This window comes from Corythoichthys intestinalis, chromosome 4 (genome assembly GCF_030265065.1).
Source record: "Corythoichthys intestinalis isolate RoL2023-P3 chromosome 4, ASM3026506v1, whole genome shotgun sequence".
In the NCBI taxonomy this organism is placed as follows: Eukaryota; Metazoa; Chordata; class Actinopteri; order Syngnathiformes; family Syngnathidae; genus Corythoichthys; species Corythoichthys intestinalis.
In genome coordinates, this window is record NC_080398.1 from 10157426 (window position 1) to 10171127 (window position 13702).

The 13702-nt window shown below is 38.3% G+C and overlaps 1 protein-coding gene across 4 annotated transcripts in view; it reads right to left on the reverse strand.

The window, feature by feature from the left end:
• The window catches only part of LOC130915132 (CUB and sushi domain-containing protein 3-like), a 386272-nt gene that overhangs the window by 290617 nt on the left and 81953 nt on the right, over positions 1 to 13702 (reverse strand). For all 4 annotated transcript variants that reach the window (XM_057834920.1, XM_057834921.1, XM_057834919.1 and 1 more), the window contains exon 4: positions 7536 to 7730. In XM_057834920.1, coding sequence (XP_057690903.1) covers positions 7536 to 7730 — 195 coding nt within the window. The remainder of the gene's footprint in view (positions 1 to 7535; positions 7731 to 13702) is intronic.

Here is a 13702-nt window from a genome sequence, read left to right on the forward strand (position 1 = left end):
AGCGTATAATGAGTAAAGTGAATTTTGGCAGCCTTTGGTGCCTTTTTTAATTGGCTAAAGCCTTACAATCCCTTTCCCTACGGTTAGAAATATCATGGGAAGCAATGTGGGGAAGGAAGGTAGCAGTTGATCTTTTTCTTAACACCTTAAGTTATTTCCCAACGCAGAGAAGATATATAAATTGGTAGCACTATGCACAGTCATGGTTCCACTTCCCATCATGCATTTGGCCATGGCTACAGTATCATTTACTGAAAGCTCAACAAATACACTAGTTGGCAATATTTAGTCACAATATACAAAGTCACAAGTCTTTCTATCCGTGGATCCCTCTCACAGAGAGAATGTTAATAATGTAAATGCCATCTTGAGAATTTATTGTCATAATAAACAAATACAGTACTTATGTACTGTATGTTGAATGTATAGATTTGTCTGAGTTTTATTAATTTTTTTCGTAATGCATTGCCAAAATGTATATGATTATGAAAAATTATCTGGAATGATTGGAACTGAATCGGGAGCAAAAAAAAGCAATCAGATCGGGAAATATCGGGATCGGCAGATACTCAAACTAAAACGATCGGGATCGGATCGGGAGCAAAAAAACATGATCGGAACAACCCTAATTGTTAAGCATTTCATTTTTTTGATATGGGGTGGGAACTAAAGTTCACTGTCGCGAGTTCACAAGGGTCGCTATTAAGCATTGCCTCAGGTTGTTAAATGATGAACACTACTAGTGTCCCGACAACTCGTGAATACCTCTGATCAATATCCACAAGAAAACATCTAAAGTGCATCAAAGCATTGAAGCTGAACTAATTTCCTCAGGAGTAAAAGCGGCCAATGCGGTAACTTAGTTTGTGTTATTTGACTTAGTAAATCTATTAGTTTCTTTTAGTTAGTGTAGTTATGTACTCATGTTATGTTTTATGTGTCTGGTTGAAGATTTGACTTCATGTATATACTGTATTTATCTGTGTTGTGTGAAAATGATTTGACTTCATGTATATACAGTTGTGGTCAAAAGTTTACATGCACTTGTGAAGAACATAATGTCATGGCTCTCTTGAGTTTCCAGTTATTTCTACAACTCTGGTTTTTCTCCGATAGAGTGATTGGAACAGATACTTTTTTGTCACAAAAAACATTCATGAAGTTTGGTTCTTTTATGACTTTATTATGGGTGAACAGAAAAAAGTGATCAAATCTGCTAGGTCAAAAATATACATACAGCAGCGCTAATATTTGGTAACATGTCCCTTGGCCATTTTCACTTCAATTAGGCGCTTTTGGTAGCTATCCACAAGCTTCTGGCAAGCTTCTGGTTGAATCTTTGACCACTCCTCTTGACAGAATTGGTGTAGTTCAGTTAAATTTGATGGCTTTCTGACATGGACTTGTTTCTTCAGCATTGTCCACAAGTTCTCAATGGGCTTTAAGTCAGGACTTTGGGAAGGCCATTCGAAAACCTTGATTCTAGCCTGATTTAGCCATTCCATTACCACTTTTGATGTGTGTTTGGGTCATTGTCCTGTTGGAACACCCAACTGCGCCCATGACCAAATCTTCGGGCTGATGACGTTAGGTTATCTTGATGAATTTGAAGGTAATCCTCCTTCTTCATTATCCCATTTACTCTCTGTAAAGCACCAGTTCCACCGTGCTTGACGGTAGGCATGGTGTACTTGGGGTTAAAGGCCTCACCTTTTCTCCTCCAAACATATTGGTGGGCATTGTGGCCAAACAGCTCGATTTTTGTTTCGTCTGACCACAGAACTTTCCTCCAGAAGGTCTTATCTTTGTCCATGTGATCAGCAGCAAACTTCGGTCGAGCCTTAAGGTGCCGTTTTTGGAGCAAGGGCTTCCTTCTTGCACGGCAGCCTCTCAGTCCATGGAGATGCAAAACACGCTTGACTGTGGACACTGACACCTGTGTTCCAGCAGCTTCTAATTCTTGGCAGATCTGCTTTTTGGTGATTCTCGGTTGAATCTTCACCCTCCTGACCAATTTTCTCTCAGCAGCAGATGATAGCTTGCGTTTTCTTCCTGATCGTGGCAGTGACCAAACAGTGCCATGCACTTTATACTTACAAACAATTGTTTGCACTGTTGCTCTTGGGACCTGCAGCTGCTTTGAAATGGCTCCAAGTGACTTTCCTGACTTGTTCAAGTCAATGATTGTTCAAGTCAATAATCACTCACAAGAAATTGCTAATTCGTGTTGCTGTATGTATATTTTTGACCCAGCAGAATTGATCACTTTTTTCTGTTCACCATAATAAAGTCATAAAAGAACCAAACTTCATGAATGTTTTTTGTGACAAAGAAGTATCTGTTCCAATCACTCTATCGGAGAAAAATCAGAGTTGCAGAAATAACTGGAAACTCAAGAGAGCCATGACATTATGTTCTTCACAAGTGTATGTAAACTTTTGAGCACAGCTGTATTTATCTGTGTTGTACAGTTCTCACGGCAAATCAAAGTCCATCAAGTTCTGTGATTAAAGCCCGTAAAAGAGAAACAACTTTGTTGGTGATTTCGACTCGAGAGGGAATTACAGATCCTCTGAAACATGGCGCGATCAGCCCGATTTCCGATCGCATGATCGGATCACAGGCATCCCTAATTTATATAATGCCATTTAATCCAGGCTTTCTGTTTATAAAAGGGATCCAAGATCGCCACACTTGCTGTTTTTATTAAGTAAAACAGAAGTTTACATGTTGACAAAAAAAATAAAAAAACATTGCACGTCCTGCATTGTGACTATTGCGCATGCGCACATTGCGATGACGATGTTCAAACGATATATTGTCCAGAGCTACTGAATAACTATTGTTGACATTAGCTGCGATATACAGTACATGCAAATAAACTTGATAAAATTGAGAGCAAAAAAACTTCCAATGAAGTGCTGTGTAAAAGGAGCAAGATCTTTCTCCAAAATGATGTTTTAATCTGCTGGATATGAGCCTCAGCTAAATTAACATTATATCAATAGACTACATTGTTATGGTGCCACGTAGCCCCCATTTGCTGTATCACTGCCAAGTTTAATGAATGTCCACAGACAATTTAGATGAAGGGAATGGAATGGTCCAAAGGGTTGTAGCATTTCATTATTAGAATAATTAATTTCCCGTTACATAGCTGCTCCCCTTGGAGTTTACTTAGCCTGTTGTATAACAAGATTTCCTTCCCCAACCCTCCTGTACCTTTTCAACATTACTCCTTTTAACTATGTCTTCTTACTTTTTAGTAGTGATACTAAGTAATAAGTAGAGATAGTAAATTATTAGCAACCATTACTCTGTAAAATATTGAAACGACTCCATCAACATTTTCACTACCGTAGTAAAATTGACTGATTGTGATTATAAAACCTTTAAATTACATCAAACAACATGACGAACGAAAATAACATTTTGCAAGCAGACTGTCACCATCAGATTTGTGTGGCCACTTTTACAAGAGTGAAAGAGTAGGCCTGGAAAAAGGATAGTCTGAATTTCTTTTCTTTATCCTATTTTTCAGTTTTTCAAATATCTCACACAATATACACCCACGTGCACATAAACGCTGGTAAAAAAAAAGATGGGCATTTGGAAAAATATAAAAGGACACGGTTTTTTCAAAAAAAAAAAAAAAATCAAAATAAGAGAGAGAGAGGTGTTACAAGATGGTGAGTGTGAATGGCAAATTGCGGACGTATACAATATGTGCTACAGTATAAAACAATTGGTGGGCAGGGAGGGCCAGGTCTCGGAGGAGATGGGATCAAAAGACCATCTGCTAACACACAGGAGACACACTGGCTGTAGATGAGGGAAAAAAGGGCTCAAGCAGCGTCCTGGCCTAAAAAACAGCTAAATTTCTGGCACATGACAAAGGGCGCTAATGCGCTCTTTAAATGAACATGAACCCTTCAGCAGCAGCTATTTGCTTTTTTCCAGTGTGTGCTTTCTAAAACAATCGCTTTATCTTTTTAACTTTAGTTTTACCACGTATGTATCAATTAATGTTTTGTCAGGTACAATATTCTTTGTTGACTCTAGTAGTTCTTTGCAGTGTACTGTATATCAATTAATTAATATCTTAATTAATTAGAATCTTACAAAATCATCTACTTTCATGAAAATATAGAGCAATGGCGCTAATGTCAACTGCAATCGATTGGTAGACCTCAAAAGAGTCAATCGCGTCCTTATTTGTTTAAAAAATATGTAATCCATCTTTCCTTGCCAATGTTTTTGTTTTTCAGAACATATAAGGACACTTCCGAAATTTACATCAAACTATGTTGCAACAAACAGCGGGAATCAGAACGCGTACTGTGTCACAGTAGGACCGTACTGGCGGCTGTTAAAAAAAAAAAAAAAAAAAGATACAAATTATCATCACCGTATGTGGGCACCCCAAGGTCTACAACAGTGGCAGCTCTCAAACAGACTGATTCAATTGTATTTTTGGACCACCTGGAAGGAGGTCTCAAAAACTTGCTTTGTTGTGTTTCTTGGTAAGGACACTAGCTAAAATGGCTTCTTCTTTGTTATTCATGAACAGATCAGAATTGAAATTTTGTAGGTATGGTTTAGGGATGTATACACATTGATCTTTGGAATCTGAATTGTGATATTTTGTCCCGGGGCTGATTAATTAAAGCAATTAAATGTGGACCTAAAATTGCTACTCTTCTTATATTTGTGGACGGATCACAATGAAATTTAGTAGGTATTTTGTCGATGTACTTTTGTGTTTATGGAATGTTTAACAATTGAGCCGGATGGTCGTAGCTCATTTTGAATTTGTTTAAAATTTGAACCGTATTTTTTGGACTATAAGTCAGAGTTCTTTTTCATAGTTTGGCTGTGGGTGTGACTTATACTCTGGAGCGACTTATGTGTGAAATTATTAACACATTATTATATCATTTCACATGTTATTTTGGTGTTTTGGAGTGACACTTATGGTTTAGTAAACTTGTTAGCATGTTCTTTATGCTATAGCTATCTGAATAACTCTTAAAAGCTCTGTTACGTTAACATACCAGCGTACCGTGCTCGCATTTCGTTGTTCATGCATCATGTAACATTATCATACTGTACACTTATTCAGCATGTTGTTCTCTATTGTATTTTTATTTTAAATTGCCTTTCAAAATGACATATCTGTTCTACTTGTTGGATTTTATCAAGTAAATTTCCCCCAAAAATGCGACTTATGCTCCGGTGCGACTTACATGTTTTTTTCCTCTTCATTGCGCATTTTTGGGCTGGGGCGACTTATACTCAGGTGCGACTTATAGTCCGAAAAATGTGGTAAAACAAATAACAAACAAATACATATCATATCAGTTCAAAATAATATTAATAATAATGATAGAAATACCAATTAGAAAAACAGAATTTTGAAAAATGATATCAGCAGATATGGGGGGAGTGATCTTTATCAGGCCAGATCGCTCAGCACATAGTACATTGTTTTTCCTTCAATTTTTTTTTTAGCTGATGATGAGCGATTGTCATGGGGGCACCTGGTCACATACAGTAGATAAAACTGATCGACATATGCAAAAAAAAAAAAAATCTTCAACTAACTTCTTTTGTTTTGTTTAGCTCATGCGCATTGGCATGGACAGGGGCCCACTGACATTGGGAGTATACAGGGCCCAAAATGTGGTGCTTTTCCCCGCAAAGAGTCATACACATAATTTGTTTTTTTGCAGTTTTTTTTACAGCGCTCCTAGTCCTCAAAAAATAATAACAGCATACAGACACTGGATTGGTAACGGACACTTTGACTTACAAGTTTAGCCATTGAAACAAGAGGTATCATGGTTATGAATAATCAATTAAACACAAGTACAGAAAGCAAACAGCATGTCGTAGATATTGCCGCTGACCAAAAATAGAATGGGTGAAATGTTCTCAACAGCTGGTACCCACAAAGCTCAGTCGAGTTGTGGAAGAGCAGTTCCAGCCTCGGGAAGATAAAAAGGCTGATGGTTAATATTTCAGCTGTACATGTTCCAAGGCCAAATGAATAATGTGTTAAATCTTAGGAAGGCCTTTTCTGTCTGCTGTGTAGATAAGTTCAAGATGCCATTCATCTCAAGGCTTTGGGTGTAAAATATATGAATAAAGGTAACGGCAAAAAAGTGAGTTTCTTAATGGAATGAGTAAAAGTCTTACACCTGTGACCTGTAGCTACCCATGCTGTCTAGATGTTTTTCTCAATCCAGCAGGTGGCTGGGAAGCATGATGAGAGTGAGTTGTGTATGTCAAGCCACTCTTGAAAACAGAGTGATATGACTGAGACCTTTCTGTAATGGGGCCAAACTTCCAAACAGGTTAGCATGACATCCGATTGACAGCAAATTGATAACATCCCCTCCCAACTCCATCACCCTTTTGCCCTCATCATGCCCACCAAACACGTTTACTTTCATCTAAGTTTAGCGTCATGTTTTCTCTCAGCTGAACGAGTCATGTTAAATCACTGAAGATTAAAGAGTGATATATTAAGCCTGACAGTAACGCTGTCAAATAAACTAAATGGGCGGCTTTCCAAGAAATGTAGTTTGTGTACAACAATTTATGATTACTTTTATAACTGGCGGAACTGAATAATTTCGCCGCTTTGATACATCAGCATCCTGAAGGTAAAGATGGGGGGGGGGGAAATGAGCCATAGAACTGGCTCAAGTCAGCAACTCTGTGTGAACACTGAAAAAGGAGCTAAACATTACCTTAGTACTGACCATTAATATACAGGTAAGCTTGTTTTAGTCATGTTCTATCATTAAGTCTAATTATATATCGCCATAGTAGATGCACCTAAAAAAAAATAAATTGGCAGTTAGAATTTATTTTACGTAAATATGTCAAATGTGCTGCTAGTCTTTAAGCCACTGTGGCGCCGCCTTATCAACACAAAGAGCTTTTTACGTTGAACATTCTTGTGAATGAATGCTTAATCCCTGAATTCTTTATAGATATGAATGTAAAACAGTCTTGATTCATGGTTAAAAACAAAAAAACGGGCAGTTAGCATTTATTTCACGTGAATATTGTGAATTATGACGCCAATGTCATAGCAGTTAATTTCTCCCATTGTTGTTTTTCCCACAACATTTCAAAATGCATGCATGGTACGAAAAATATAATAGTTACCTTAAATCCTCAAACAAATCACTCCTGAGACAATCCTTCCTATTTGTATGCGCTACAGCTTTCATACTTTATCAAACTAAATCCGGCGTTTGATCGCTGCATGTGTTTGAGAATAACTGCGACCGACTTCAACCGACTGAAGCGGAGTGTGGGGCGGCCCCCTACTTGAAGCAGGGCGCAGTGTCTGAGGAATGTGTCTCGTCAATATCATTATGAACTCAATGGCTAATGTTTTATAGCTACTACCTTTTGATCAGGATTATACAGTATATTGAATCTCCTCTAAAAGAAATGATCTGGTCAACCCATTTTACGGCGATTACGTCACAGTTGTCAAAAGAATAGGAAAGTCTTACCTCTGCAGATTGGGACAGGGAAGTCCCACACGGACACACCAGCTGCATTAGTGACACAGGTGAGCAGTGAATGGCCATCTAGGACATAGCCAGAGATACACCTATAACGGATCTTTGCCCCCACAGTGAACTGGGTCCCATTCAGTATGCCTTTAGGTGGAATGCCCGGATTTCCACACGAGCTGCTCCGGAGCTCTACAAAAATAAATCAGAGAGAGAAAAGAAAATGTTTAAACTGATGATGAAAACATGATGGTTGTGTAGAGCTTAACATAAGTGTGACATTCTCTGTTTTCATAAGTGACAGATTATTCCATCCAACTATGCATTTTCAGCAACGCTCAGCCCGCTCATGGTCGCAAGGTGTTGGAGCCTATCCCAGCTGACTTTGGGCGAAAGGGGGATTACACCCTAAACCATGCGCCAATCAGTTGCAGGGGACACACAGAGTCAGAAAACCAGACCGATTATTTGAAACTGGAATTTTGAGCAGAAAGGCATTGTGCATTAACAAATTAAATTTCAGTTTCCAGAAAACACAGAATCGGATGTTAAAATTTCTGTGCGTGCACATGCAAAAGACTTCTCATTGAATGTTGGTGGTAATCATGGGGGAATAAATTTGTGGGTACGTAGAATACATAATATATATTGCAGATATGATAAAGGCACTAACCATTTTTAAAATTCGGTATGATGACCTCTATGGCTCTGCCATGACATACCATCGCTGATATTGCCGGTATATTTTTGGTGCTGGTATAAATTTGAAATATCGTGGTAGTTAAGCTTAGTGATGTGCTGACATCATATGTTATGGAAAAAGTCACTTAAAAACCTAGAAAGGTCACTGACTGCAGCTTTCTTTGATGTCAAGTTTTTCTTTCTGTTGGATGCGAAGATGTAAAAAAGGTAATAAATTCAAGTTTTAAAATGTTAATTTTAAACAGTTTCATTCCATTTCACTTCTGAAGGTAAACATTACTTGGCCAATTGTTGTTCCAATTAAAGCTGTCAGTAACCCATCACATTTGATTTGCAATATTTACTTTGCAGTATAACTGTATTAAACAAGGTGGGCTTAAAAATTGTGTACAATAAAACTACTGTTAATCTGAAGCAAATATTATGTACAGCACCATAGTATTCAAATTTATATATCGCAAACATTATTTTGAGGCTATACTGCCCACCCCTAATAACCTCATCGCTGTCTTATTTCATTGCTTTTGAGCTAGCATGGTTTGTGCCCTTCTACTAAACCGGGGGTCGGCAACCTGTGTTTTGAGAGCATGCGGCTCTTTAGCGCTGCCCTAGTGGCTCTCTGGAGCGTTTCAAAAATGTTTGAAAATGTAAAAAGATGGGTGAGGGAAATATATTTTTTGTTTGAACATGCTTTCTGTAGAAGGACAAACATGACACAAATAATCTTAACGTTTCCAATGCTGTAAAAATGTGTCGAAAAAATATTATAATTCAACATTTCTGTCAACGAAGATTTGCGTCATAGCCTGCGACGCACGTTTCTATCAGCAGGGCGGCTGTTGTAGAAAAACCGGCAGCTATATGATAGGTCATGGATCTCAAAGGGGAAAAGAGCAAAAAACTGAGGAGAACAGAGGATTCAACGTTTCTTGGCCCGAATCAATTGCATTCATTGCCAATGCGGACGGATTTTCTGAATGTTTGCTCTGTAGCGAGAAGTTGGCAAATCACAAAAGGAGTAATGTGGAAAGACATCTCAAGAGAAGGCGTACTACTACTACAGCCTACTACTTTTCCAACCCAGTAAGTGTGATTGCATTACTTCTGTAGAAACTAGAGGACTGCAAAAACAGATTTAAAAAGTGGATTGCATCTCCAAACGCCACTATTAAGGCAAGTTTTGTTGCAACCCAGGACATAATAAAGTGTGGAAAACCATTCAAAGATGGTGACTGGTAAATGAAGGAGTCATTCATCAACATATCGGAACACCTATTTGCAGACTTCAAAAACAAAAACGAAAAATCAAATACATGCCTCTCGCACTTAGACAGTGAAGGAACAGCCCATGAAAATGGCAGGCAACATCACCAATCAGCAAATCAAGGACATTAATTCAGCGGCAGCATACCTGTGATAAGTCGTGTGATGTGATCGATATTGAACACACTGCGCTTTTATGCAGGTACGTGAACTCCGATTATACACGTTACCTTTTCAAAAGAGTGTTGTTTTATTTTTTGTCAATGCAGGCTGTGGTTTGTCTCATGTTTGTTGCCTAGATAAGGGGCACGTTATGCCAATTCTATTTTGTTGTTTTTTTCGAATCTTCAAAATAAAAATGACATCAACATTTAGATTTCTTTATTGCATTTCTTGAATTTTATCAAAGCAATTAAACGTATTTCATTAATATTGTAATGAAGTTAAACTTGAGGCAGCATCATACAACTACAAGTAGTCACGTGGTGCGTCATTCTCTATAGAATGCACTGCAAGGAAAATGAACATTTAACCATGAAGGCACATTATGTATTTATAGACAACTTAGTCCTTTTGATAGAAGGCTAATATCGATACATACAACATGTGTTGCCCTCATTATAATGCTTATCTAAGGCTTTTAAATGTTTGCGGCTCCAGACATATTTGTGTTTTTTGTTATTTTGGCGGAATATGGCTGTTTCAACATTTTGGGTTGCCGACTCCTGTGCTAAATCCAAGACTAAACTAGCTTAAGACTGGCACTGGGCTGTTGCAAGGAAAATATAACATTTTGAAAAAATGGCATTATCAATCTCTGTAGATGTTGAACATTTGAGGATGTTCTTTTGTTTATCATTCTATTCAAACCCAAGAGAGAGAGACAGAGAGAGAGAGAGACAGAGCGAGGGAGAGAGAGAGAGAGAGAGAGAGAGAGAGAGAGAGAGAGAGAGAGAGAGACAGCGAGGGAGCGAGAGAGAGAGAGAGAGAGAGAATGTATATGACGGAAAACACTCAGGTGACTTGAAGTTCTGCTCTGAGATCCCCAAATTGGCCAAATTTCAGAATTCTCCGATATGCATGTGTGATACATCTTTGGATAGCTTGAAATCTCAATTTTCTGGGGGAAGAAATATTTTGAACAGGAGGGAATTTAAAAAAAATAAATAAAACATTTAAACAACAAAACTGGAGGTGAGAGCACGCGAGAGCAGAATTACAGACGCCACGACTTTAACGAGATATTATCGCGTATTTAACTTGTTTCAATCCAAAAACTCCATGTAGCATGTATCACAGAGTGTCAAGACACAGCTGTGAATGGCTACAGCCGGATTATGGGGGGATTTTATGGGTGAAACATGGTAATATAACAAGGGTCGCGATGCAAAAATCGCAGACAACAAGTAGTGGACGAGATGTTTTTTTTTATATATTTACCCTTTTAAACTTTTTTAAAAAATTTTTCTTTGTTTGGATCGAATATTTATCATCTAAAATATTGGGGAAAATGCGACAATAACGAAAAAAATACAATTAAGCGATAGTTATGAGGTAAATATCCCTGCCTTTTTTACAGACGGCAATTTTCCCATTGTGACGTAATTTGTTTAAAAGTTAAAAATATGCGAGTGAATAATTTTTTAAAGTCGTTTTTTTTTTTTTCTACTAAATGTTAGACATCAATTAATGATTCTAAGCTAAAAATGAAAGACATTTCGAATAATAAACACGGTTACTTACCTTCTTTTTATGGCTAGGTTGAAACAAAAGCGGTTGCGCGACGTCTGTAAACAGGGGTTTTCAGGGTAAAACGGACAAATTAAAAATAGTTCGGGGGCTTAATGCGCCATGAATCTGCTATCGCAGCATAAAGACATATTGTTCTATCAAACACAACACTTCTTTTGTCTTAAAATACAGCAGTTTCTTTTAAAGAGGAGTGCAAGAGCAGAAACTGCTTTTTCAGTCTTGTCTGTGTTTTCTGCCATATAAAGTATCAAAAAAGTGAGTACACCCCTCGCATTTTTGCAGATATTTAAGTATTTCTCTTCAAGGGACAACACAGACAAAATGACACTTTGCACGATGAAAAGTAGTCTCTGTGCAGCTTATAAAATAGAGTTAATTTATTTTCCCCTCAAAATAACTCAAAATATAGCCATTAATATCTAAACCCCTGGCAACAAAAGTGAGTACACCTCTTAGAAAATACGTACATCCCTTAATGTCCAAATTGAGTACTGCTTGTCATTTTCCCTCGAAAATGTCACCTGACTCCTTACAGGTGTGCTGTCAGCATTGCTGCAGAGATTAAAGAGGTGGGGGTCAGCCTGTTTGTGCTCAGACCATACGCCGCACTCTACATCAAATTGGTGTGCATGGCTGTTACCCCAGGAGGAAGCCTCTTCTGAAGACGGTACACAAGAAAGCCCTCAAACAGTTTGCTGAAGACATGTCAACAAAGCACATGGATTACTGGAACCATGTCCTATGGTCTGATGAGATGGGCGGGACTTTGGACATTTAGGGATTTACGTAGTTTCTAAGGGGTGTACTCACTTTTTTTGCCAGGGGTTTAGATATTAATGGCTACATTTTGAGTTATTTTGTGGGAAAAAAATATTTTATAAGCTGCACACAGACTACTTTTCATTGTGTCAAAGTTTCATTTTGTGAGTCCCATGAAAAGATATACTTAAATATCTGCAGAAATGCGAGGGGCGCACTCCCTTTGTGGTACACTGTATTACGACCCTTACCTTAAAGCTTGACATGGAAAAGGGATTATGCAGTTTGTTTTCGTTTACTATTGTTGTGCCAAGATTTCGTTGCTCGCCAAGGCTTCAATGTGACAGCTGGTTTCACAGATGCAAAGACTCCACCTCTGCCACTCTCACTCTTCAAGGAATTATCATTGACGAGCAAAAGAGTCTGATTTTGTTTTTAAAACCAGCATCTGCGCACGATGACTTAAATAAGTATATCTAACTGGTCCGGAAATGATAACGTATTAGATTGTTACCATAAAAGCGGTTATAGAGGCAACGTGTTTCTTGAATTGCTGGTTAACCAGATACTCTGTCAGCTGACTTGGTGAGAGCCTGAGGTCACTGGCTATTTGCAAACAGGTTTTTCTTCTGTTGAAATTGACTCGTTTGGTCTTCTTTGTCAGATTGCACAAGTGAAGTCTTATCAGTAACAAGAGAGAAACAAGACATATTGGCAATTTTGCAGTGTATTCAAGAGCCTCAGTAGAATGAGAATGTGGAACAACAATCACAACCACAACTCCAGTCCCTGCTCACATACTGCCGTGGGGATGGCATTACACTTTTCAGTGCATCATCAGGTCAGAAGTCATTGCATGTCAGCCAATCTGCTTGTGATCCCACAAATTGTTCAATTGGGTTGACTGTCAGCAGGCAGGCTGCAGAATCTCATCACAGCATCTTTCTGCATTGAGTTAACTTCGATAATGACAAGCCTTGATTTTCCAGTGATGGGAATACTCCACCAAAAGTGTATCAATCAGCAGCTTATTCTCGCTGTTTTCCACATTGTGACCCAACTATCTAATATTCATAGGCACAAATTTCAGGAACCAAGATATGGTATTATGACCTGACCTAACAGATGTATCCTGGATGAACACATCAAGAATGCTCACAGCAAATGAATGACCCCAAGCACGAAGCCATAAGTATAAACTCTGTATGTCATCTCAACACTACAAAACTATATAGCGGAAGCTAAATGACTGTCGACCAACATTCACCATTCAACCTGACAGAGAGGTGGTAGACCAGTGGGAAAGAATGACAACTCATTCATTTGTGCATTCTCATATGACTCAAGACTGCAGTACAGGGCTCAGCAAACATGGTAATGTCATATTATTTTGTTGTTTTTCATTCTTAAGCATTTGATATATTAACAATGCAGAGAAATGTTTTTATTATGAAAGGTACTTGATTGAAGCGGTAGACAGACTAATTAAAAAGTTTCCAATTATAGCTGCCACAAACTTTGGCGGGGGAGTTGTCCAATTACTTTCAAAATCTAATGCAATGACCAAAATTGAACAGTGAATGTTTCAGCTCAAGGCATTTCGGGACACAGCACTCATATAGAGTAGCCTGACACACCTTCTGCCAAATCCCGTTGAAAACTAGGGCTGGACGATATGGCCTTACGGC